General features: G+C 64.7%; 1 protein-coding gene across 3 annotated transcripts in view; it reads left to right on the plus strand.

Moving 5' to 3' along the window:
* Window positions 1-12,494: 12,494 nt before the first annotated feature.
* Window positions 12,495-25,212, plus strand: part of Syt7 (synaptotagmin 7) — a 42,696-nt gene continuing 29,978 nt past the window's right edge. Inside the window, exon 1 of one of the 3 annotated variants that reach the window (XM_004874322.4) lies at window positions 12,495-12,634. In XM_004874322.4, the coding sequence (XP_004874379.1) occupies window positions 12,604-12,634 (31 nt within the window). In that variant the 5' untranslated portion in view covers window positions 12,495-12,603. The remainder of the gene's footprint in view (window positions 12,635-25,212) is intronic. The other 2 variants (XM_087203738.1, XM_087203736.1) reach the window with 2 other exon arrangements.

Consider the following 25,212-nt stretch of genomic DNA (forward strand, 5'->3'; position numbering starts at 1 on the left):
TAATTCATAGGACTTCTCCCCTGGCTGCTCCTTCCTAGAGCTTGGGGGTTGTCGGGATCCTTGGTGACGTCACGGGTGAGGCACCCAGGGTGACCAGACGCCACTTGGCAGCAGACGGCGTGGGGGTGAGCCACTGCATGTGTGGCCAATCACCCTGTGTCCTCTGTGCGTGGGGGGTTGGAGGCCCCTCCTGAGGAGGAGCCTCGAGGCTGGAGAGGCTCCTGCTCTGTCTCCTGTCCCCTGTGTGGCACCGAGCAGGTAGCTGGACTGCTCGGGCGGCATCGAGGCAGCCCTGCCAGCTGGGTGCTGGTCGCCCCCCCACTGTCCTGTCCAGGACAGGATGTGCCGAGGTGCAGAGTGGGGAGGGCCCGGGCCACCTTAGGCTGGTGGCAGGGGCAAGCCTGAGCCATGGGCAGCTCCCAGGAGCACAGCTGGCAGCGAGAGGAGGCTGGCTGCCTGTCCTCAGCCCAGAGGGCGCCCGGGCACCACTGGCCGCAGCGTCACTGTGGCTGGGAGGGCTGTGTGTGCAGGGCGGGGCCACCTCCTGCCCGGTATTGACACACGCGGCGCCCTTGGTCCATCAGCAAACACTGGGCCTGAGACGCTGCCTAACTGGCTGGCGGTGCCCTGCCTGCTCCCTCCTTGCCTAAACAGACAGCCCTGTTTGTCTGCCATGTCGCCAGATCCTGGCCTGCTGCAGCAGCCACCCTTCTGTTCCGGGGGCCCGGCCTCCACACTGTCACAGCCCGACGAGGAGATGGAGCCTGGGGAGGGTTCACTGGCTTGGGGGCCGAGCCCACCCACCTCTGGCCGCCCTGTGGCTCCCAGGACTCCGCTTTCCCCGACCCTGCAGGTCCTGGAGGCCATGGCTGGTCTTGGGGGTATCCACAGGCCTGGGCCCTAAGGGGCGTCCTCTGCCCATCTCCATCTGCTCCCGAGAACCAGGACGTCCGGGCCCGCTGGGGGCCCCCAGCTTGGAGGCCCTGTGTTGGGCCCAGGGAGGTGGCGGCCTCCAGCTCCCGGGCTGTCATGGGTGAGTCACCATCGACTGTAAACACTCCTGAGGCACTGACTGTACCACCGTGGCTTGGCACCAGGCCTAGCCGTGCCAGGGAAGCTAAAAGAAGATGCGGCCCCAAGCAGCACGACAGAAAGGCGAAGGTGGAGAGAAACAGGGGAGGTTTCCCAAATTGCACAGTGACCCGTGCCAGCATCGGGGTACAGCCCAGCCAGCAGGGGACCAGGCAGAACCTGGGGAGTTGGAGGGGGCTCATAGGAGGAGTGGGAGGCCACTGGGAGTTTAGAAGCCACCAGTATTTTCCCAGCACCTGCTATGGGACAGCACAGTCCTGGTCCGGGGACCCAGCAGGGAAAGTGAGGCCCTCACAGGAGCAGCAGAGCCATGTGCCAGGGTAGGGGCACGGCAGCCACTCTGTCACCCTGGGCCACAGGGTGACAGGCCCCCAGGGCCTCTCCAGCCACCTGAAGAGGGGAAACTGAGGCCCAGAGAGGACGGAGGTCTTGCTGAGGTCTCAGGGGGAAACAGGGCAGAGGCGAGCCCAGGCTCAACGTGTGGCCTGAGGGGAGGGTGAAGCTGGGATTTTCAGAGGCCCCGAGCTGGGCCTCCTCTGTCTGGGCCGAGCCTGGCCTGGTCTTCCTGCTTCTGGGTGCAGGGGATGTGTCCGGCCACCCATGGGTGGGCAGAGATGCAAGGGTCCCCACCGCTGTCCTTCCTGCCCGAGATGGGTGGGCTCCCCGGCTGTGGCCTCACCCCGCAGGCCAGATGCGGTGCTGACATTTCGGAGGCGCGCGCTCTGCTAAGTGAATGTCAACTGCCGGAAATCATGGCTGTCTCCTACACGCCTTTGATACGCATTTATTGTCACCTCCTGAGGCTGCTTCCCCAAGCGAGCAGGCAGCTTGTTGGAGCTCGCAGAAGGTAGGCGGTGGAAGGCCCTGGGCCTAGTGGGGGCACCCTTCTGTCTCACCCGGGAGCGGCTTCCACAGGAGGCCTTGGGACCCCTGCCCGGCTGCCCCCTCACCACCCACACCTGGTGCCACCTTGAGCTCAGGACAAAGCACCCTGTTCTGGGGTCACCAAGCCAGCCTGGCCCTCACCCTGCGCGCACCATCTGCCCTGTCCCTGGGGTGTCCCCGCCCCGCTCTCTGGCTTGGCTCCACCTTCCTTTTTGAGCCCAGCCCCTTGTCCGTCCCCTCCGGACAGTGCCCCGTTGGGGACCCAGCTCCAGCCTGGGTCACCCTGGGTGTGGGTATCAGGAGCCAGTGAGGCCAGGCCTGGTGGTGCATGCTATGAGTCAGCTTTCCCCTCAAAGGCCTGCTGACTGCATACCAGGTGGGCCCAGGGACCAGCAGGGACTCATGGCAGGGGCCCTAACCCTGGGGAATCAGGGAGCGAAGCTTGGAAGAAGCAGCAACTAAACTGAGACAGGAAGGATGGCTGGAGGACCAGCTGGAGGAGGAGGAGGAAGTGCAGATCTTCCAGCCCAGGGGAGGTGGGGTGCAGAGCAGGGCATTGCCGGGAGCCCCACTGCCTCTGTGCCAGTCTCCGGCCGCCCTTCAGCCTCCCGCCAGGCACGCTTCCTGGGCCCCTTCCCTGGCCTTCCTGGTGCCCAGGCAGTGCCACACGGTCCACAGGGCAGCAGGACGCTGGTGGCGACCATCTGGGCCAGGGCTGTGCACCCCTGGCTGTGGTCCCTCTCTGGGTCTCTCCCCAGCCCCTCACTCCCAGCCACGATGGATAAAAAGAGAAGAAGCTACTGTGCACCCATGGCCACGGTCCTTCCCACTGAGCTGGTCTTGGCAGGCTTGTCAGGACCCCCTCCCGAGGGCCAAGGATGCAGGGTAGTGGAGGCGGGGCTGGTGGCCACATGCTGACTCAGTTTCCAGGAAGGGCTCCGAAGCTCAGGGCAGCAAGGTGGGTGGAGCCCGGGAGCCTCAGGAGCTGCCTCCCCCATACCGTGAAAGTGGAGGCCTGGAGGGAAGGCGGGCGAGGAGGCAGAGTCAAGGCAGAACCTGCACCACAGTGTCCAGTAGGGGCTGGACCTTCGTCGGGAAGGGAAAGCAGCTGCCCCGTGGGGCCCCAACTCCAGGACCACTCCTGGCCTCCCGCCGTCCTCCAGCCTGGCCAGATCTCCCAGCCTTTGGCCGTTCCTGAGCTGCAGATGGAGGACGCTCCAGGTCCCACTTGGCTCTGAGGTCCAGGGAGGGGGTCTCCAGGGCTGGGCCCCAGCACTGTGAGCAGTGTGTGGGTCCGGGCCCTCGTTCGCCATCCCAGTGCCAGCCGGGCTGCAGAGGAGGCTGACACCCAGGCCAGGAACCTGGCCGCTTCTCCCTCTGCAGAGTGGGGTGGCAGCACTGGGCCCCATGGGGACCGTGGGCCCCACAGGGCAGGGCTGCTCTCGGTCAGCACTGTTCCTTGCCCTGGATGCAGCCCAATGCACAGTGGGTCCCCAGTGAGCCAGAGCCCTGTCACCCTCTGCACTGTGCCAGGGAGGGCAGGCATCTCGGGGCACAGCAGGCTGTGCTCAGGGGCTGGCTATGTGATCCCAGAAAGTTCGGGGCCCGTTTGTTTGGCCCCCACAGGCGGTGACGAGGGACCTTCCTGGACCCCGGGCCAGAGGGGTGCTGCTGGACATGGGTGGGAGTGGGCGGGGCCTCCAGGACGTGGGCAGGCAGCAGGGTGCCACACCCCATTATGTCCCGCCCTACCCCGCCTGGCACCACCCTGCACTTAGTGGCTCCCAGCCCCAGCCTCCCCTCTGGCGCCGGGGACAAAGGAGCACTGCAGCAGGCTCCTCACCATCCTGGAGCCCATTAGCCCGCTCCTCCAGGGATGTGAGGGCGGCTTGATTGGCTTGATCTCTGCCTCCAGGTGGCGGGGGGGAGCAGCTTCTGGGAACAAGAGGCCCTGCCCAGGGCAGAAGGGGGCCCAGTGGGTCCCCACGAGTCCCATCCCCTCCCTACACACAATCACTCGGCCCCACATCACAGACTGGGGGCAGATTGGAGGCTCTGGGGCCAGAAGGCCCCCACCCGAGGAAAGGAGGGCAGAGAGGGAACAGGAAGGGCCAGGCGGGGAGGAAGTCTCCAGAGGCCAGGAAGGCACCTTTGTCTCCTGAGCTGGGCCGGCCAGTGCTGCCCTGGGGGCAGATGTGTCCCCAGCTGGGCAGGGGCCTCAGGTCCTCCTTCCCAGGCCACAGATGGACCCGCAGGGGCCGAGAGAGGCACCCCCTCCTCCTGGCTTCCCTCTCCACCCCCTGAGCTCCCTGCTGTGCCAGGCCAAGGCACAGCGCTGCCTGCTGCCTCCCGCCGTGCGAAAACAGGCCCGGGGACATGGCAACAACAGCGGCCTGCAGGCGAGGAGGTGGCGTTGGCTGCACAGCCCTGCGGTCCTGAGATGAGATGGGGGGACGGGAGAGGCCTCTTGTGCAGGCCCAGGGCCCGGAGTCGGGGAGCCTCCTGCCTCCGTCCATGGGCAGGCTTGGCCTTGCTCTGCCCCACGCTCTGCCTCTGAGCTGCTGCGAGGCCCAGCGGCTCCCTGGGTGCCTCCACCCACCGCCCGGCCCCTCCTGGACCTTTTGCAGTGAACAAATGCACCGATTGCCACCCTCCCACACCACCGCCCAGGCTCTGCCTGCCGGTGTGCTGCCTCCAGGCCCCACAGGGTGAATCTGCTCCCCGAGGTGCCCCTCCGTGCTGCCCATTCCTCTCCTCCTGCTGTCCGAAGCCCACTCCGGGCCCTTCTGTCCCCCTCTATCAGAGACGCTCCTGCTGCCATCTCAGCCACTTCACCGTGGCTCGTCCCTGGCTCCCGGCCACCTGCTCTCAGGGTTGACGGCCACCACGCAGCCTGCCTGGCCCGGGTTTTCCTACCTCTCTCTGCTCTTCCTCCTTCCCCTACCCCTTGACATGGGGCGCCCCAAACTCAGCCTGCCTTGGCCTCTCTCTGCGCTACCCGGGTGACCCCTTTGCATCCAAGACCCCCAAACACACACGGCCGGCCTGTGCCACAGGTGCCCAGCGTCTGTGCCACACCTGCTCCTGCACTGGACAGCTCACAGAAGCGCGGGAGCCAGGCTTCCCCCGGGGACGCGTCCCTCCCAAGGAGCCAAAAGGTGGTTCCTAGGGGACAAACATCTCAGATGGCGCAAAGGCCCATGACTCCCCGAAGCGCCGAGCACACCCACACGTGTACGTGAAGCCGTGATGCTACAATTCCACAGGGAGGGGACTGGGCCCCCTGGAATGGCCGCAATAAAGACAGGACGGGAGAAGTGGCACAGCTGGAACAGACTCCCACATTCTTTCTGCCTGAGCACAGGACTCAGGGCCCCCACAGCCTCCCTCGGCCCCTGCCCCCATCCAGCCCCCAGGAAGCCTGTGGTTCCGCCTTCAGAGCACACCCCCCCACCCCCCCCCCCCCGTCACCGGCGTTTGTGGCCTGGATCATTGCGGTGGCCACCATTCTGTCTCCCTCACACTGGCCGGGTGATTCTCTCCTCAGTTCTCCTGAGAAGCGCTCGGGTCTCTCCCGCCAAGTACCCCCCACTCAGGTCCAGCCTCACAAATCCTGCTGCGCCCTCAGGCACACAGCCTGGTCTCCTCCGCCCTGGTTCCGCACTGTCCCAGTGCCCACAGAGCTGAGTCCGTCCCATTCCAGACCGGGGTCAGCTCCACCTTCTCCAAGCGGGGACACAAGGGCCGAGCAAGGGAAGGGCTCCCCTCAGGGGCCGGGGTCCTGCAGCAGAAGGAGAAGCCCCAGCCCTCTTACCCAGGCATACTCACGGGGCAGCCTGGCCTTAAGGAGCAGGGCCTAGCAAGATCTAGGGGTGCAGCAGCTGCCCCAGGGAACACCAGACCCTGGCCACAGCAAGGGGTCCTCACCAAGGCTTTCCAAGAAAGCAGGCGGGTGCTCCTGGGTGTGGGAGCTTCCAGCTGAAAGGGCCTTGATTCTCACTGCCTGCTTGGTGTGTTTGACCAGAAGGACAAACACCACAGGGAGTGGCCTTCGTGACACCGTGGGGCTCAGCTGAGGGGCAGGGGGCAGGAGAGGACAGCGGGTGGGGCCTGGCCACTCATCTGTCCCTCGGCGCGTCCCACAGGCAGTCAGAGAGCCTCAGGACCATCTCCTCCCAGATGGGGAAACCGAGCCCCAGAAAGAGAAGGGAGCTGCCATTTCTCCAGGGGCAAGCCAAGGCTGCAGGGTAGCAGGACTTACCTGAGGACTAGGGACTAGTCACACCTGTCCACCTTTGTCCTGAGCACTCAGAGCACTGCATGGCCATGGTCTCATCCAGGATATCCCGGGGGCACAGGGACCTCATGCAGATGCAGTGCCAATGCCCCGGCCTGGCCACCCCAACCTTCCTTTTCCTTGCTCCTCTCTGCCACGTACCCCTCTCCCTAAGCCCGTCACTGTGCCTGTAACAAGGCCCATCCTGCAGGGCAAGGCCCAGCTGCTCTCCCCTTGGGTTCCTCTTCCTGCCTCAGCTGAGGCCAAGAGAGATGGCTGTCCAGTCCAGGCGGGAACACCCCTGCACCCGGCCTGGTGCCACCTGTGCCCACTCCCCAGAGGCAGCCAGAGTGCCATTCGGGACATGCCATGCTGGCACCCAGGAGCTGCTCAACATTGCTGCATGGATCAATAAAACTGATGGAAGGAGGAGGAGGGTGCGTGCTGATGAACAGCCCCCGCCTGCAGAGCGCTCCTGTCCACTGCTGACAGAGGGGCATGAGACTACTGAAGCAGACAATTCCACCTGCAGGCAGTGAGGGGGACCGCGGCTCGCACACCTAGAGACTCAGGGGCGGCTGAATTGGGGCACTGAGCGAGAGGCGGGGGTCTGCCTGGGCGCTGTCACACCTGCTCCCCGAGGTGACAAGCCCTGACGGAGGCTGGGTCTGGGACCAGGGCAGAGGAGCTCTCGCCTCAGAATCACGGGGTGGGGATGGGGTCAGAGGGACCGGGGAGGCAGAGGGTGACAGGCCGTGGGTGTGACAGGGAAGCAGCTGCCAGTGTGAGGCTGCAGAGGAGAGGGTCTGAGCCGTGGGGGCGCGTCCAGGTTATCTGGGCCGGGGAGCGGGGGCCTGCCCTGGGCTTGAACTGAGCTCCCTGCACTGCGGTGGAGATGCTTATTGGGGACACCTGTGTGGGCAGGAGGGAGGGAGGTCAGGGCTGGGAGGGGACAAGATCCCCAGGAGAGAAGGCCCCGGGGACACCCACAGCGGAGGGTGGCAGCAGGAAGAGGGGCCTGAGGAGAGGCTGGAGGTGACCCCTCTTCTCCCTCCCATCCCTGCACCCCATGAGCCCTCACACCCTGGTTCCCAGTGCGCTGTGACCTGGGGTGGGCCAGGCTGGCTTGCACACCGGGTCATGACCACTCTTCACTGGGATGTGCTCTTGGCACTCCGGCCTGGCAGCCCTGGGCATTCAATAACTGGTAGCTGCTGCTATTAGCAGACAACAGGGCTGGGCCTAGATTCTAGTGCTCAGCCTGGCCGAGTCAGGGGCCCAGGAACCACTGAGGGGCCTTGGTAAGGGAAGGGCTGGTGATCATCCCCTTGAAGGCAGCCAGCCACTCTGGGCCCCACCTCCAGGGCACAGGTGGCCTTGGTCCTGGGCTGGGGTCCTTCCCATGGACAGGGCCCTGTGTCCTGGCCCCTGCCCCAGGCTACCACGCAGTGTCCTCTCCCAGGTCTAAGGTAACTTACAGCTCCCTGCACGCAACCAGCCCTAGCCCCTCTCCAGGCCCGGACACTGCAGATGGGGTGGGTGCTCAGACTGGGGAGCAGGTGGCCCCTGAGTAGACATCTGTAGGCTCTGCCATCAGGAGCAGAGGTGCCCCGACCCCTGATGCACAATTCCAAAGCTAGAGCCACCCCAGAGAGACCAGGCAGGCAGGGTGGAAAGGCTTCCAGCTCCTCACCTCCCCAGCCCTGCGTGGGACCTCTCGGAGTCTCAGGGCGCCTCTCAGCACTAGGCTGAGAGGCCCACTGAGCAGCCCCTGGAAACAGGTCACTGGATTCCTAGCCTCCCACGCCCCGCTGCACTCTCTCCTGGGCAGGAAGCAGAGGCGTGGTCCGCTGGAGCCCTGGGGCTGTCCTACCCAGAGAGAAGAGAGATAGGTGGGCTCCCTGGGAGGAGCAGGGCTTCTCTGTACAGGCTGGGCAAGGGCTGGGCAAGGGCTGGGGTCCCAGTCACCAGGAGGGCATGGCCTACGGCTCACAGCCCCCATTAACTGGGCCACGGCTGGGCCTGGGCAGTGGATCTGGCACTGACCGGCTTGGATCTGGGGGGCGGGGAGGTGGAGGCCAGGGCCAGGCTTTGAACTAACCACAGAAAGCTCCGAAGTATCAAAGAGGTCTTAGAGACCAGGCCGGTGGGGAAGGGGCCGGGTGAAAGAGCCTGCCTGGTTCCCGTCAGTAGAGCATCAAAAAGCATTTGCTCAAAGAACCTTTAAATACCTTGAAAGGCAGGTGAAGCCAATTCAATGGGTTCCAAGCGGGACTGAAACCCCAGGCTGACTGCAGACAGCTGGCTCCAGCCACGGCTGTGAGTGCACCTGGCTGCCCCATTAGGGGGCCACAGAGGCAGAGGAGGGACCGTGAGGAGGGAACTGGGCTCAGAGGGGCCAGGAACACACGTAATGACAGGCAGAAATGACAGGCAGAACGCCGCCTCTGCTTGGGGATGGGTTTTTCGAGGGAGATAAGATCATGAGAGTCAGTGGATCCCCAATTGAGGACTTAAAACAACACTTCATGGTGCAGAGTGGTAAACTGAGGCTCTGAAGGCCTGAGGGGCTCTCCCCAGGCCACTTTGCTTGGGACTGGCCAGCCGAGGTGCACTCTGGGGGTCCCGGAGCTGCTCCAGAGATAGGGCGAGCTGGGGCTGCCTCCATCAGGCTCTGTCTTCTGGGGGTGGTGGGGCTCAAGGGGCTCGAGGCCACCATGGGGTTTGAGGGCAAGCCAGGGGAGGGGTGGGGGCCTGGGCCACTGGTGCCTGGGACCCCCTGGGAGCCCGCGAAGACCCCCAGCCCGTGTGGTGTCTCCAGGTGCTTTCACACCTCTCCACCCGCAGTGTGAGCCCAAGGCTCAAAGGCGAGCAGGAGCAGCCTGAGCCGAGCGGGCAGGGCCTCGGGCAGAGGCAGGGCCAGAGTTCAAGTCTCAGATCCTCTGGATGCCACAGGACCGGCCCTGCCTGTTAGGACCAGGGCTCCAGAGCAGGGCCGGGAGGCCACGGCACGCAGTGATTCATCAGCAGTGGTTGATTCTGTCCCACCATGAAGGGGGCACAGAGGACATCCGTGCATTCTGTGCTTTCAGCCTCTCCAGGCTCTCGGCCTCTGAGAGGAGGAAGGGGATGGCAGGTGGGTGCAGGGACTGCCCCGGCCCCTGGCTGGCCTCAGACTGTCCCCTGGGCCAGGCCAATGCTCTGCCTGGGTCTCCCGCCGCAATGATGGCGGCGAGGAGCGAGGTGTGTTTGCTCCGTCACGTGAGCTGCTCAGATGGCTTCCTCCGCATCTGTATTAATAATTCATCCTGTAGCCCAGGGTGTGGGGACGAGGGGACAGCAGCTGTGGAGACTGTGGGGCAGAGGCTAGGGACCCAGGAGCGCTGCCTCCTCCCTGTGGCCTAGCAACCCAGCCGGCGCCCTCAGGGGCCCTGCCTGGGCGCTGGGCCTGGTGTCGGGCCTGGTGTCTGCTCCCCAGGGACAGAACGTCCCTCCCCGAGGGCGGCTCAGGACACCCAGCCCTGGCGACAGCACCAGATCGGAAACAGGCCCGAGGGGTCCACCCCGGGTAGCATCAGTCCTAGGGGACCTGGTGCTGCCTGCACTTCCTGCCGTGTCACGGAACCCAGGACGCAGAGAACAGCAGCATCACGGAATGAGAGCCACTCCGGCCTTGCCCTTCCGTGGGGGCTGGAGTGGAGCCTGGAGGCCCTGCCCTCCTGCAGCCTCCGTTTCCTGCCTCTGCCTGGTCCCTGGTGACTGCTCAGGTGGCTTGGCCCTCAGGATGCTGCATCAGGACACGGTGGTTCTCACATGCAGCAGAGCAGTTTGAGGCTAGACATCTGGAAGGACTTCCTCAACAGGCTTAGGAATGGGGACCGAGGTGTCTCTGTTGAGGATAACAGGAAAAGGGTGCTCCATATCCATCAGGCATAGATTGTGTGTTCCAAGTAGTGCACTAGTGCTTTGATTGTCTCACCAAGTGAAATCTTACAGGACTCTAAGGAAGTAGGTGCTGTTATTCCCATTGTAAGGAGGGAGGAAGCCCAGCCCAGTGTAAACACAGCCTGAACTGCAAGGCCATGCAGATCTGTATTCTTTCCTTTTCCCCGTGCCCCTGCACCCTCTCAACATAGTGACTCAGGCTCAGAGAAAGGGTGTCTTCATGGGCCAGGGATTTAGCTCAGTGGTTTCACCGCCTGCTGCTCAAGCACAAGGACCCGAGTTCGATCCCTGGTACCAAAAAAAAAAAAAAAAAGAAAGGGTATCTTCAAGGTTCTGGAGCAGACAAGAGGCAAGAAGCCACCCAAGGTCCCTAGCGCCCCAGCCTCAGTCTGCACCATGCCTCCTCCTGGGGCTTTTCTCATCTGCCAGGAACTGATTGGCTGTGATTCTCAGGAACATGGTGGTCCCATGCCTGCTGGGAGTGAGCGTGGCCGAGATCTCTATTTTGGGGAGAGAAATATTTGGGGGCATAAGCTGTCAGTGGCAGCGGGCACTGGGCCTCCACAGGGTTGCACATCGGCTGGCTATAGGCGGGATAGGGACCCAGGTCCTCCCTGGCTTCGGCTCCTTGGGTTATGCCCCTCCTTCTCCAGGGCCTGCTGTCACCGTCTGTCACCCAAGGAGGTGGCCTGGGTCAGCTCCTAGATGTCCTCTCCATCAGCTCTGAGACGCTAGGGGATTCCAGGGATTCCCCTGTCTCCCTCCAGGGCTCACCAGGGTGGGGACAGGTCTGAGTGGGGAGGGTCCCCGAGTGGTCAGGGACCTCTCTGTGTGCCACTGAGGGCTGCGGTGGAACTGGGGTACAGGGGTGCACGGTTTGCTCTTTACAGAGCAACAGGAGAGGCAATTTGGGGAGGGAGGGGAGGTTAGGGGGAGATCATGGACCCCGGCCCACTGGCTTGGCTGTCTAGAGTTTGCCAGGCCCAAGAAGGCTGAGCAGCCCCTGGGTTTGGGGCTGCAGGCAGCACAGGCAGCTCCAGGGCATATGGAACAGAGTGGCCCCTGACCCCAGGGCGAGGGCTGCGATTTCTGGCCACTGGGGAACTGCAGGCCTTTCTTCCTTCCATGTTTAATTAGAACATTCAACCCTAGGAAATCTGTTCTCCACTGGAACAATCTCCAGGGTTTGCTGGGGGAATTTCCTTATCTGCTTCTTCACCGGAAAGCTGTGGGTGGAGGTGAGTGTGTGTGTGTGTGTGTGTGTGTATGCAGGGGGTGGGCACCATGTGGGCTCCAGGCAAGGGGGTCTGCGTCTGTTTCAGGGGACCCTGGGGACGGCTTTGTCACTGTGGGTGCAGGCTGTCTGCCGCACGGTGGGAAGGTGGCATGTGGCTGGGTGTGAGTGGAGCAGTATAAAGCTGGTCAGGTGGATTTCCGGGTGGAGGCAGGGACTCTCCTTCACCTCTCCCTCACCTGCATCCAACATTCCCAGCCGAGGGGACAGCAGCCCATGCAGGGTGGGGACAGGAGCTCCCTGGGGATCTGTCCCTGTGTCTGCAGGGGAATAGGTGGACACGGTGTGATACCATCCAGGTTCTGGTCAGGCCTTCAAAGTCCTCAGAGACAGCCAGTGCTGCCCCTCCCTGCCCCAGAACCGAACGGCTCCGTTCTGCAGAGAGATGCACCTGATTTGGACAGCGCTGAGCTCCTGCGGGGCAGGAGGGCCAAGGGGGTCTTTCCTGCTTGCCTCAGGATGCCAGGTTCGGGGTCAAGAACAGGAGAGGGGTAGGAGGCAGCTGCGGGAGGGGGATGCGGGAGGCCGGAGGGCCGGGGCTGGGTGAGTGGGGAGCGGCATCCATCTAGTCCCCCCAGGGCAGAGACCCTAGCCCTTCCACTCTGTGCTTGAGCTCTGACGATGACCCGTGTGGCAGACCCAGGCCCGGCGCTGGTGCAAGTCCGCTCCTTGTTTTCACACTTGCCAGCCCGCCTCCCCTGCCCTGCAGCGGCAGCCAGTCCAGAGCTGACGCCTTCGAGCGGCCGCCCGGTGGAAAACCCGGGCAGGACCCGCTCCGAACAGAGCGGCCCGCGGAGGAGGCGGGGCGGGGCGCAGACGGGCGCCTGGGCGTGGGCGGGGCTCGGGGCTGCGGCCGGCAGGGGGCGCACCCGCGCCCACACCCCGCGATCTCTCTCTCACACACGCACACACACACACACACACGCGCGCGCGCGCACACACACACACGCACGCACGCACAAGGCACACGCGCCCGCACTCCCCGCGCCCGCCCGGCGCGCACTCGCGGCCGCAGGCAGGAGCTTGGCGCTCTCCCCGCCCGGCGCCGGGCGCCCCCTCCGGCCCGGTGCCGGCCCCATGCCCGGCCGCGGCGGCGCGCGCCTCTAGGACCATGTTCCGGGACCCGGCGGCAGCCAGCCCAGGTGAGCGCCTGCGGACCCGCGCCCAAGGACGCGCGGGCGAGGCCGGGGACGGACCGGGCGCCCGAGCGGTCGAAACGAGGACCAGGCGGCGCGGGTGCGGCGTGGCGGGTCAAGCTGCGGGCGGGGACGCGGTGCCCAGGCGGCCCGAGCCTCAACTCGCTGCCGTCCGGGCGAGCGCCGCACCCCTCGCTGAGCCCTCCCGGGGAGTGGCCCGAGCCCAGCACCCTCCCAGCCTCGGCCGAGCCTCTCCCCCCTCGGAAATCGCCCTGCCTTTCCTGCTGCCGCCTCGCCTGTGCCCACCTGTAGGCAGGTCCGCTGCGGCACCTGGCGCCGGCCCAGCCCACCCGGCCGCTCCCCAGACCCCCGCCGGCGGCGTTTGGCTGCGACTCGGGCTGCACTCCCGGTGCGGCAGTGACACTACACCGGGATGGCTCCCCGAGGAGTCCAGGCTCCTGGCTGCCACCCCAGGGCACAGGGTCCGGGAGGGAGGGCTCCGAGCCCAGCGCAGGCCAGAGGCTCCCCTTCCTCGCAGGCTCTGCCCTTCCTCCGGAAGGCAGGTGCTCCCCGGCAGTCCCTCTGTCGCAGGCGTCCGAGGAGGACCTGCGGGGCACACCACGGTGCCCACTCGGCACGGAAGGCGGCTGAGAGACCCGAGTCCTGGGCAGCCCCGTGCCCTTCGGGTGTGTCCTCTAGCCGAGGGCTGAGGGGCACTGCCTGGAAGAGCCCTGCCCTGCTCTGCACCCAGGCGCCTCCCTGGCCTCCCCGAGGGAAACATCCAGCGCCTGGACCAGTGCTGTCTTGTGTCTGCTCAGGCCAGAGCCAGCTCAGGGGACCGGGCTGGAAGGGAGAGAAGGTGGTGAGGACATCCCCTCCCGTGTCCACCAGGCTCCCAGGCGCCCTCCTGCTCTGTTAGGCCTTGGGGCTTGGGGCCCCGGGCCGTGCCTTAGCAACCCCCCCCGGCCCTCCCACACCTGGGCACCATGACATCACCACCCCTCGAGCACCTCTGCCCTCTCCACGGAGGTCAGCTTGATGTGCTTGGGATCTTCTGGGCAGAGGGCCTGGACTCCAGGCTGCCCCTGGTGGGCCGGCTGCCCTGGACCTTTCCTCCCCCTCCCCGAATGTCCTCCCTGCTGGAGTTGGGACCTGTCATGCCCACTGTGCCTCTGGAGGGCAGAGGCATCTCTGAGCTTCACCAGCCTCTGGCACGGGCACTGGGCCGGGTGGGGTTGGGAGGGCTGCAGAGGGCCGGGCGGTCTGGATGCATCCTTCGGAGTCGCTGAGGGCCAGAGACCTCAGTGTGGCCCCATTGCCCCACACCCTGCCAGCCTCCAATGGTCTCTGTGCTCCGGTTCGCACTTCCCTGTTGCATAGCACCCCCGAGGCCCTCAGGCTCTGCCTGCCAGGGCTGTGTCCCCCACATCTGCCCACCCCAGTCCACTGTGCCAGGCACCGATGGGAGTGATATGTGCGGCCATTCTGTGCGACTCAGGCCATCCTCCGCTGTCCTCCGGCCCCGTCACCTCAGCCCCCTCCCAAGAACACCTGCAGCCCAGTCCTGTTCGTAGAAACCCCCCAGTGCCCTCCCGCTCTCCTGAGCCCGGCAGGCCCAGAGGCCCCTGTGGCCTCCCTCCGCAGGTCCCTGGGCTCAGCCGGTGGCCAGCACCTTCCTGGACAGGTGCTGCTCCCTCTCAACTGGGCCCAGTCCCCGGGGCACTAGCCTTGCTCCTGTTTCTTGAAGAAAGGGACTGTGGGAAAAGGAGAGCCCACAGCAAGGATGAGGACACAGCCTTGTCCCTCCCTGCAACAACACAGGCTCCTGCTCTGGCCTCCACCAGCCCCCCAGCAGCATCTGCAGCCCCTACATCCCCCCCTCCCCTGCTTTTCATCCTCTGTGTCCTGAATCTGCCCTGGCTCCCTCTGTCTCTTGGATGGCCTGTGCCCGACCTGGGCAGGGCCTCAGCAGGCCTGCAGGGGTCAGCGTTGCAGTGGGCAGGCGGGACAGCAGCAGGGAGGAGGAGGATGTGGGGGAGGGAGGTGACCTTGGTGTGAGCTCATGAGCCAGTCCAGTGAGGGGACAAGAGGGGACCAGGGGAGCGCAGGGAGGGCAGGTTCCCAGGGCTGCCCACCCAGCCCCTGCCCTCTGTGAGTTTGTCCCTGGGGTCGGCAGGGCTCTAAGCTTCAGCCATCCCACCTGTTAGTGGCTCTGCCCATGACAGTCCCTGGAGGTGGGGGATGGACGCATGCATACTGCTCGGGGCAGGGGTCTCAGCTCACTAGGCACAGCTGTGGGCAGGGGCTGAAAGTGCAGCTGGGGTCCAGGGCTGGGCCACTACTGACGTGACTCTCCCAGCCCCTCTTCCCGAGCCTCCCCTTCGCTACATCCTGGGCTTGGTGCAGTCGGGGACTGAAGGTCACCTGGGCTCCCGGCAGGTGGGGCAGCAGGAGGGCCTGGGGCTGAGCAGGTTTAACATGGGCTGGAGGTGCCGGCACCCCAGAGCTGTAGAGTTGCAGTGGAGACAGACCCCCCGTGGCCCTGGTGCCTGCAGTTCTGAGGCCTCGTGGGGACAGCTGGACCCACAGGCCAGGTGCTCGGATGGGACTGTGGGAGGGGACACAGCAGGCTGGATGGGGGTGGTGCAGGCCAGCTGGTGACAGGTGAGGGACAGTAGGGCAGCACAGTAACAGGTTGCGTCAGGTGAGCCAGCCCAGCTTTGGGCAGTGGGTCCTGCCCCGGCTGACCCCAGGCCTGGGCCCCAAGACTACTGGCTCTCCCACTGGCCCACTGTCGCAAGCATGTCCAGCAGGAAGGTCCCTTCCTCCCACTCCCTCGTCACTCACCCCATATGCTCTCTGGACTTATTGAATCTGGTGGACGATTTTCAATAACTGCTTCCCCCAGGGAGTGAGGCCAGGCTCAGTGGGGAGGAGCAGGTGCCCAGTGAGCATGGGCAGCCTGCTGGAACGCACCCCGCTCCAGGGCAGTGCCCAGCAGGTGCTGCCCATGGCCTGGAGGGCGGCTTTCTCTGTTGGGCGGTCACTGATCTGGCCAGGTGCCTGAGCCAGCCTTTGCCAGGCCCAACCTGGGTGCCCTCCTGCCTGGCCAGGGAAGCCCAGCCAGTTGTGCCAAGAGAATCATGCCAGTTCTGTGGACACTGAGGTGCCTGACCTTCCAGGCAGTGAGGCAGCCCTGCTGGGCCCAGTCCAATTTGTCTGGAGGGCAGGGCTTTGGTCTCACCCAGCAAGGTCCCTGAGGGCTGGAACAGAGTTGGCAGACGGCATGGACCTGTGGAAGGGGCTGGACGGTGCCCAGAGCCTGCACCTGGAGTCCCGACCAGTCCCGGGAAGGGGGGCTGGGCATCAGGCTGCCCGGGGCTCTGCAGACCCCACTGGAAGGCCCGGAGAGGCAGGTGTGCAGCCTGCGGGCCAGACAGAGCGACTTGCTGTTTGGGGATGGACATTCACGTGACTGCTCATGCATTGGTAGGCAGGGCGGGGCCGGGAGGAGGCTGGGTCTCTGTACTGATGTGTGCTGTGCGAGGCGGCAGCTGGCCACTGCAATAGCCATGCTCGTCTGAGCACCCGGCCCACTGTAAACACAGCTAATGAGCGCATTTGTAGCGAGGTGCTCCTAGGTGCACAGGGAGCTCTGGCGGAAGGCGTTGGGGAGAGCCCCCCCCCAGTTCTGTCCCCAGCCTGTGTCCTCCAGGGACCCGGCCTGCCCCTGCCACGCCCTCCCACCTGCCGGCCTGGCCACCTCTGGGGCCTTGGTCTTCGGGGAACAGGGCCTCACCTGGCTGTGAGCCTGCACGGTGTGGACGTGGGAGGCTCGTGGGAGCTTTGCGTGTGCAGATACGAGGGCTGCCGTGACTGCGCGTTGTGGCTGGCTGCACGGAGGCTGAGTGTGTGTGTGTGTGTGTGTGTGCGCGCGCGTGCGCGCGCGCACCTCCTTCCCTACAACTCTGCGGGGACTGCACTGTCTTGATCGTGACCCTAACAGCAACAAGACCTTGGTGTTGTCAGAATAGGCAGGTGCTGCTGGCCCTGTTCCTCCTGGAGTGCAGGAGGCAGGGGATCCCCGAGGGAGAAAGGGGGCGACCTCGATCTGCCCATCTGACCTGCCCTCTGTGGGGCCCGTAGTTGCTGCCTGCAAGAAAGGAGAGGCCCCTGTTCTGGAACCCTCGGACGCCCGCCAGGAGGGAGAGGGGTGGCTGGGCGGGTCTGCCCTGCCCCTAGCTGTGAAGGGAGTGTTGTGAAGGGAGCCTGCGTGCGCTCCGCTCTGCTCGAGGCAGGCGCGGAGGAGAGAGCTGTGTGGCTAATGTGTCCAATTAAATTACTTCAGACCCTGCCGAGGCGGCTCCCCCGGTGGGGCTCTGGGTACAAATTGGATCCATCTCATTACCACGGGGTAGTGGCAGCGGGGACAGAGCAGTGGCCAGCACGAAGAGGCGCTGTCCCCGCACACCCTGGGCACATGTGGCCCCTCCAGGGGCCGCTCGCTGCAGCACCCCACACCGTCCTGGTCTACTGGGCCCTGCCCCCTCCCTTGCCACCCTGGCCCCAGCCCAGGTGCTCCCTGAGCCCCTACTTTCTCCCACCAAGAAGGGCTGTGCTTTGCAGGGGTCCAGGTTCAGGGACCCCTCTTGGGTTGCCCGCCCCATCCCCTGGTAGCAGCCAGCTGTCCCTGGGGAAGCACCTTGCGTGTTGCCCATGGCTGCTTACTTCAGGGCCCTGGGCCTGGACAGCTGTCCGTGTGAGAGCCAGCGGAGGCCCTGTGTGTGTCCCCAGAGCCCTGTGGCTTCAGTCCCCCCTGTTAATGACCGGCAGGTGTGGTGGGTGGGGTAGGAGCCCCTAGCAGTGTGAACGGGCATCAACGTCTTGTGCCCATGGCTGGTGTGGGGTGGCATTCCAGAGCCCGAGGGGGATGTACCTGGTTCTTCCTGAAGCAGCATCAGGAGGAGCCACTATTGGGACAGCACAGGTGCCACCTGCCCACCAGGCGCCAGGTGCTGTCCCTGGCATGTGATGTGCATGAGCCACTGCAGCCTGGAGGCGGAGGTGGGGACCATGCTGCTGGCCCAAGGGCAGAGCTGTGTGGCCAGGCTGGGCCCTGAGAGGAGGTGTGAGAGCTGACGGCTGCGTGAGCAGGTACAAGGGTGGCCCTCGGGGAGGTGCGGCCACTGTAGGCCAGGAGGTCAGGAGCGGGGGGTGGGGGGGCTGGGGCCGCGAGGCTGGGCCAGGTCACCTCGGCTGGGTGACCTCGGAAAATGGGAACATGGATTTAGATTAATGCAGTGGAGGCTCCTGGGCAAGTCTCTGAGAGGACTTCCACGGCAGGCCAGTGGAGGGCAGAGGCTGCCCCTCCCTACCTCTGCAGCTTCTGCCCACACAGGGTCTGGCCCAGCACTGCCTCCCCCGAGGGATGGGGCCCCACCCTGGCGAGCCTGGGGGTAGTGGGCAGTCAAGGCCAGCCTGATGCGCATGGACACCAGAGCCCCTGGGAGGCATCCAGGAAGCCCATCCGAGATGGGTGTGGGCCCTGGTGTCCCGAGTGAATGAATGCTCCTGGGGATGCCAACAGCTCCTGGATGCCACCACCAACAGCAGGCATCCAGGCCGGGCCTGGGTAGGCCACAGCTCTCAGGCCAGTGCCAGGCCTGAGCTCCCACCAGAGCCAACCCATCTCCACGGCAATGAGGTGGGCCACCCCCTCCATGCCCACGGCCCCTGGCACAGGGGCCCATTCACAGCAGGGCCTGGGTATGTCTTTCCACTCCCTCGGGGGTCGTCCCAGGGCAAACGCCGTCCCACGAGGCGCTGGCAGCACGCATACCTGTTGGCATCTGGGTCCGTGTGCACACGTGACATGTGCACCCCTCGGAAGGAAGCAGGGGGCCTCGGTGCCTGCCCACTGTCATGGGGGTGAGTCCCACTGTCGGGGCACAGCCAAGGGCCTGATGCCAGGACAGACCGCAGGCCTCTGCCTGGGGTGCTGTGGGGAGAAAGCCAGCCCAGAGGAGTGGCCGGGAGGTGCTGGAGGGGGAGAGCGGGTGGGGGGCCGTGGTGGTCTCCATATATCATTTCGTTTAATCCCCAGCATCTGTTCTGCAAGGGAAACAAATGATCAAACAGGCCGGGAGGCCCGGAGGGTCTGGGCTGGGTCAGCCTGCAGAGCAGGGATAAGAATCCAGTCAGCCAGGCCCTAGGCACTGGGCCGCACTGCCGGCGCCTCCCTTAGCCTACTAGGACCTTCGCCACCCTGTCTCTCTGCCTGTCTCTCGAGGCAGCGCTGGGCTCCTGTCCCCTGCAGCCTTTGTTCACAGGTCCCTGGTGACCGCAGGCTCCTCCAGCCCGGCGCCACTCTCTTCCCCGGGCAGGTGAAGGGATCTCTCGCCAGGGGGGCATTCCGGGCAGAGGGAGGAGCCCTTGCTTCGCGCGTGGCACCTGCCCGCCCCAAGGAGCTGCTGAATTGTCTCTGCGCCCCCAGCCTCCTTCCTCCTCTCAGCCCCCGCCTGGTTGGGAGGTGCGAAAGGAACGATTTCACAGCCTGTCAGCTGAGGCCTAAAAATACCCAGCACTCTGCCTGCTGGGCAGGGGGAGGAGAGCAGGGGCCAGGGGAGCACTGTGGCAGCTCAGCCAGGGCAAGAGTCCTGCTCAGGAGCGAGGGGCAGGCCCTGGTCCCCAGGTCCCCAGCCCGCCTGTGGCTGGCAGTGATGAGGCCGGGGTTGGCATCCCGAGGTCTCGGGGGCACTTGGGGCTCAGGAGGGCTTGGGCTCTGCTGGGAGTGAGGCCCAGGCCTAGGCCTCCGCTTGCTGCCCTCCTCCCTCTCCACCCCCAGCTTGGCCGGCACCTGTGGGCCGTGGGAGCTGGCTGTGCTGAGCCTACTTTCTTCCTGGGGAAGGTGCCCGCTCCTGCTAGAGCAGAGGCGTGGGGCAGGCAGCAGGGCCGGCTGCCAGCAGGTGTGTGCCCTGACATGCCAGCCACCCAGGCACTGGGAAGCCTAGGGGGAAGGGTGTGTGGTCCATGTCACTGCCACATGGCTGTGCGCTGTGGCATGCACACGGTCCCACAAATCAGCGCCTGGTACCTCGAGAAGGGACAGGTGTGTGCACGGGGACCGGTTGGGCTGGAGCGCTTGTGGTCACAGGTGGTCCCACAAGGCTGTGCCAGACTTGAAGGTGCTGTGACGACTGGAGGAGGCGGTGCAGGAGCAGGAGGGAACCCATCTCCTCCTGCAGGCCCAGCCCCGTGTGCCCCACACATGGAACCATGATGCCACGGTGCCCACAGGGCACAGCTTAGGGCGTAATGTGGGGAGGCATCCAGAGCATGGGGCTCTGGGTCCGAAGTGCGGGGCTCAGCTCCCAGACCCTCGCGGGCTGAGCTGCTGTGTGACCTTGGCAGCCTCCTTGGGCAGGGGCTCGTCTCCCACTTGCGAAGTGGAGACGGTAGCACCGTTTGGTCCCTTGGGAAACTGCAGGAGTCACTGTATCTGTCACGGAGCCGGGTCTCACCGCTATCAGGTCAGACCCTGGGGTGGTCCCGGTGGAAGCCCAGGGCCGAGGACGGCAAATGGCCTGGGCACAGAACCACACAGTGAGTCGAGAACCCAGACTACAGTGCCCTCAGATGGGGCTGGCTTGGGTCCAGGATGTCGTGGTGCCGCCCTTTTGGGGTCACCAGGAAGCCCTGCAGCACAGGGTACAGCGCCCTGGTGTCTGGGACTCAGACTGCCAGCTGAGCTTGGGTCCTGGGAGGTCGGGGGCCTCAGCACCCTCAGGTGATCCACGCAGGAGGGGTCCTCGGGGCAGGGGCCAGTGCAGCACTTGGCCATCACTCGACCCTCCATGTCTCCGTTTCTTGCCCACAGTAGGCTACCAGCCAGGTGTGGGCTACCGTGGGACCACGTGGCAGGCTGCATCCTGCCCTCAACAGGGCGCGGCCATCAGGACCCTCCAGGACCCTCCCCTGGGGCTCTGGACAGTGGCCCCTGGCCACCACACGCCCACCGTTTTGACGGGGGACTGAGAGCCAGGCCCAGCCCTGCACTCAACCTCAAGGCCCTACGCCTGGCCCCACGCACGTGCACTTGCTCTGTGACCTTGAACAGACCCTTTCCAGCTCCTTTTTTGTGTGTGTGAGCCAGGCGGTGGAACCACTGAGCTACATCCCCAGCCCTTCGCCCTCTCCACCCTGGGCCTCGACCTCCGTCTGCAGGGCAGAGGGGCTGCACCCCTTGTGCCAGTGTGACCCAGGTAGCCTTGTTTCTCCCATGGGTCGGGGTGGCAGTGGCAGTGGCTGCCCTGTGTGGTGCTCCTGGGGCCTGGCCAGCTGTTGGCTGCCATTGCGCTGCCTGCACCTATGGCCGTGGAGGGGAGTGCGGCCCGGCTGGCTGGGCACTGACATCGGGAGGCTCAAGGGCAGGGCCGTGGCCAGAGCCCTTCTTGGGGCTCTGGGAGCCGCCGCCCTCCCTCTCCTCGGTCTTCTCCTCGGGGCTTTCCCTCAGCAGTTCCTCCTTCCTCCTGTCCTTCCTCTCTCCCTCCCCTCCCTGGAGCCTCCCAGTCTCTCTCTGCCTCTTCCTCTCCTGTGATCTCAGCAACTTTCCAGGACACTTTCCTCCTCCTTCCATCTAACCTCGTCTGTCTCTCGTTCCTGGGAGCCTGCCTGCCTTCCCTCCTGCCTTCCCTCCTCCTTTCCCTCCTGCCTTCCCTCCTTCCTTCCTGCCTTCCTTCCCTCCTGCCTTCCCTCCTCCCTTCCCTCCTGCCTTCCCTCCTCCTTTCCCTCCTGCCTTCCCTCCTGCCTTCCTGCCTTCCCTCCTTCCCTCTTTCCTTCCTTCCTTCCTTCCTGCCTTCCTTCCTGCCTTCCCTCCTGCCTTCCCTCCTGCCTTCCCTCCTTCCTTCCTGCCTTCCTTCCCTCCTGCCTTCCCTCCTCCCTTCCCTCCTGCCTTCCCTCCTCCTTTCCCTCCTGCCTTCCCTCCTGCCTTCCTGCCTTCCCTCCTTCCCTCTTTCCTTCCTTCCTTCCTTCCTGCCTTCCTTCCTGCCTTCCCTCCTGCCTTCCCTCCTGCCTTCCCTCCTGCCTTCCCTCCTTCCTTCCTGCCTTCCTTCCCTCCTGCCTTCCCTCCTCCCTTCCCTCCTGCCTTCCCTCCTCCTTTCCCTCCTGCCTTCCCTCCTGCCTTCCTGCCTTCCCTCCTTCCCTCTTTCCTTCCTTCCTTCCTTCCTGCCTTCCTTCCTGCCTTCCCTCCTGCCTGCCTGCCTGGTGTCCTCACACCCCCTTGTCTCTGGGTCTCTCCAGCTCCCCCTGCTGCTCGTGGCTCAGGTCCCTGCCTCTCTCCCCCTTCAGAGCCCTCTCCCTAGCATCCCCACCCCCTTCTTCCGGCTCCGCTCCTGGGGACTCCTGGCTCACCCACCAGCCTTCCTGTCCCGACAGGCCCCGGCCCGGCCAGCAGTCTCCAGAACCTCCACAACCCCCGCCCCTGTGAGTCTGAGTCGAGAAAGGGGTCAGTCCGGGGCCTAGGGACTGGCAGCCTCACTTCCTAATTAGCAGAAGGTAATTGCCTGGAAAAAAATTTCATTTAGAATGAGACTCCAAGTTAAAGCTGAGCAGCCGAAGGGCCCTGGGGAGCTGGAGGCAGAACAGCCTGGGTCAGGCTTCAGGAAGCACCCAGGACATGGAGACCTCTGCTGACTCCCTGCCTGGCTTCCTGAGGACCCTGGCCTTGGGCAGGTGGAAAGGAAGACTGGGCGGCCCCGTGGCCCATGAGGTCTGGCTGCACTGATGGCTGTGTGGCTGGGGCAGCCACCGACTCCTCTGTGCCTCGCTCCTGCCCTGTGGAGGACAGGACTGCCCGCCTCCCCTCGGTCAGGAGGCTCCGCTCAGACAGTGGGTAGGAAAGCACCTAGCGCACTGAGGAGTGGGGGACACTGTCTTCTTCAGTGGCTGCCAGCTGAGCCGTGGCCAGGTGAAGTGGTACGGCTCGGGTGGGGAGTGCGCAGTGGACGGCACACGGCTGCCATTCCTGTGCTGGCCTCCAGACACTGCTTCACACGCTGAGGGGCCCCTCTCCTCCCTGAATCTCAGTTTCTTCATCTGTAAGGTGCTGGGCACAAGGGCCTCCTGGAGGAGGAGCGCTGAGAGGCTAAGTGGTGTGCTGTCTGCCAAGCCTCTCAGCCCAGTGCTTGGCACATAGTAAGTGTTCAACAAACGATGCCAGCGAGATCTGCTGTAATGAAGGCTGTTACCTCCTCCCTGCCCGGATCCGGAGAAGCTGTGCTTGGGAGATCGTCTTTGTGTGGCTTAGTTTTGCTTTTTGTTTTTGGAAGGAGGGAAGTTTCTAAACCCATTAGACTCGCAGCCCACGAGCGTCCCCACTGGCAGGGGCAAAGGCCAGTGAGTCGCTGCTGTGGCTGGGTCAGCAAAGGTGGAACCACCGTCCAGGAAAGGGTTTCGGTTTCGGACTGCGGAGGGCGAGATCAGGCCCGGGACCGAGGTCAGCACCGCGGACAGCGCCCCGGCGCACAGGGCCTGCCGTAAAACAGCACCGAGAGGGAACCGTGGACACCCCAAATCGGACAAGAAGGCTGAGGACCGGCAGGCTCAGTGAGTTGCCCAAGGTCACACAGCCAGCGAGTGGCAGAACCAGATTCGGATCCCCCTGGCTGTCTGCTCTCCCACACCTGCGTCCCCCAGCACCCCTCTCCTTCCCCGTCTGGGAGCTGTTTCTCCTGTCACATTCTCCACAGTCCTTGAGCTGGCTCGGGATTTGGATTTGAGTCCTGGATGGACAGACGGCTCTTCGGCCCTGTGGCCTTCTGGGCCCCAAGCTTCAGGTGGGGGGGGGGGCAGAACAGGTGCCAGGAAGCCTGTGGTCCCAGGAAGCCTGTGGCCTGGGGAGGCAGAGCACTCCAAGCTTCCCGTGAAATCCAGCTCGGCATCCTGACTCCAGCTTCTCTGCAGCCGGGTATTATTAATAACAATACGATGCTGATTTAGGCCAGGCACAGCGATGCATTATTCATAGGAGTAACTGGTCAAGGCCCGCACTTGATCATCACGAGGCCTGCTCCTGCCTCGCCCTCTGCTCCGCACTCTGGCACAGGCCTCCCTCCCTCTGCCCCAGCTGCTGCTTCCTTGGGCCCCTGCGGCTCTGATGGACTGGTCATTTTCATGGCTGCCCAGGCAGCTCGTGAGCACTGGGCTCAAGGTGGGCGGGAGGGCACAGGTCCCGGCTAGCTCTTGGCTAGGTGCCTGTTGCTCGGCTCCCAGCCCAGAGCTGACACCTGGCCCCATCCGTCCTGCCTGGCTTTGACCCTGGTGACTTCCGGGCTCAGCAGCTCTCTGGAGTCTGCAGATGGCGCTGTCTCCCTGCCCCCCTCTTTTGAGACTGCAGACGGAAGAGGGCAGCACTGCAGGCGTCTGGTTGACGCGGGAGGTTGCTGGGCAGAAGAGACCCCAGCACCTCCATTAAATGCAGCGATGGATGTGAAACCGTCGCTGCACCATGCAGCACTCTGCAGACCGTTCTGCTTCTGCGGGGCACAAGTGGGAGCCATCATTCCGGAGGCCACGCTGTGCTGGGGGAGAGAACAGGGCCAGCCTCGAGGCCTGAGGACGTCAGAGTGCTTGTGGGTCCCGACATCTCCCCATCCAGTTTCTTCTGGAACAGCTCCTAGGCCGTCCGGATAATCCTTCACTGGCTGTGTACTCACTTGGCCTCTCCTCTGAATTCTAAACCGTCTGCAGCCAGCCGGCCCCTGCGGGCCCTGACAGGGTGCTCCCCGGCTCACTCCCGCATTATCTGTTTTTATTACCGTCAAGGTTGAGGAGCCCTGCTGGTGCTAAGGCCCTCTTTTCAGCTCCTTGTAACTTTCCGAAACAGTTCCCCTCAGGCCTCCTCTTGCAACAGCTGTGTTCCTGCCCTGGTGGGGCCGGAGTGGCTGCGGGTACCTCAGCTGCGGCCCAGGGACAGGGCCAAGTCCCTCCCTGCCTCCTTTCTTCCCTCTGCCCTTATTTGCTTTCTCTCCCTGCTAGGAAAGAGCTGCCCCTTCCTGGTGGCAGGGCAGGGGTTTCAGGTGTGGAGAGGAGCAGCAGCTCTGCCTGGCCAGCTGGGCTTTGGGGTTGGTGCTGTGGCTTTCCGAGCTTTCCTCTGCACCCCGCCTCGTGCTGGCTTCTTGTGTGTGTTGGTTGAGGGGAGGAAGGGAGGAAGTCTGGGCACCAGAAATGCCCCGTAGCTGCCCAAATCGCGTGGGGGCGGTAAATGCCCTCCCACCTTCCTCCCTCCATCTGCTCCACGTGCGTGTGGCGGGCACTTCCTGTGGAAACCTGCGACTCTGGCTCCGTGCTCCACCTTGCGCGTCATCCTGGGGGCGGGGAGGAAGCAGGTGGAAGAGGCGGCTGGGCTGGGAGGGCCCTGCAGAGCAGCCCCAACAGCACCTGGCTCTCTCCCCCAGCGGTGGCAGAGAAGGCTCCTCTCCCTGCTCCCAGTCCCTAACTTGCGCTGGGCCCCATGGGGGCTGAGCTGCTGTCTGTGAAGGGGCCACTGGTTGGGCCCGCTGAAGAGAAGGAGCCCAGCACATGTGTGT

Source organism: Heterocephalus glaber, unplaced genomic scaffold (genome assembly GCF_053883595.1).
Source record: "Heterocephalus glaber isolate CG9 unplaced genomic scaffold, H.glaber_assembly_v1.0 deba00001806, whole genome shotgun sequence".
NCBI lineage: Eukaryota > Metazoa > Chordata > Mammalia > Rodentia > Bathyergidae > Heterocephalus > Heterocephalus glaber.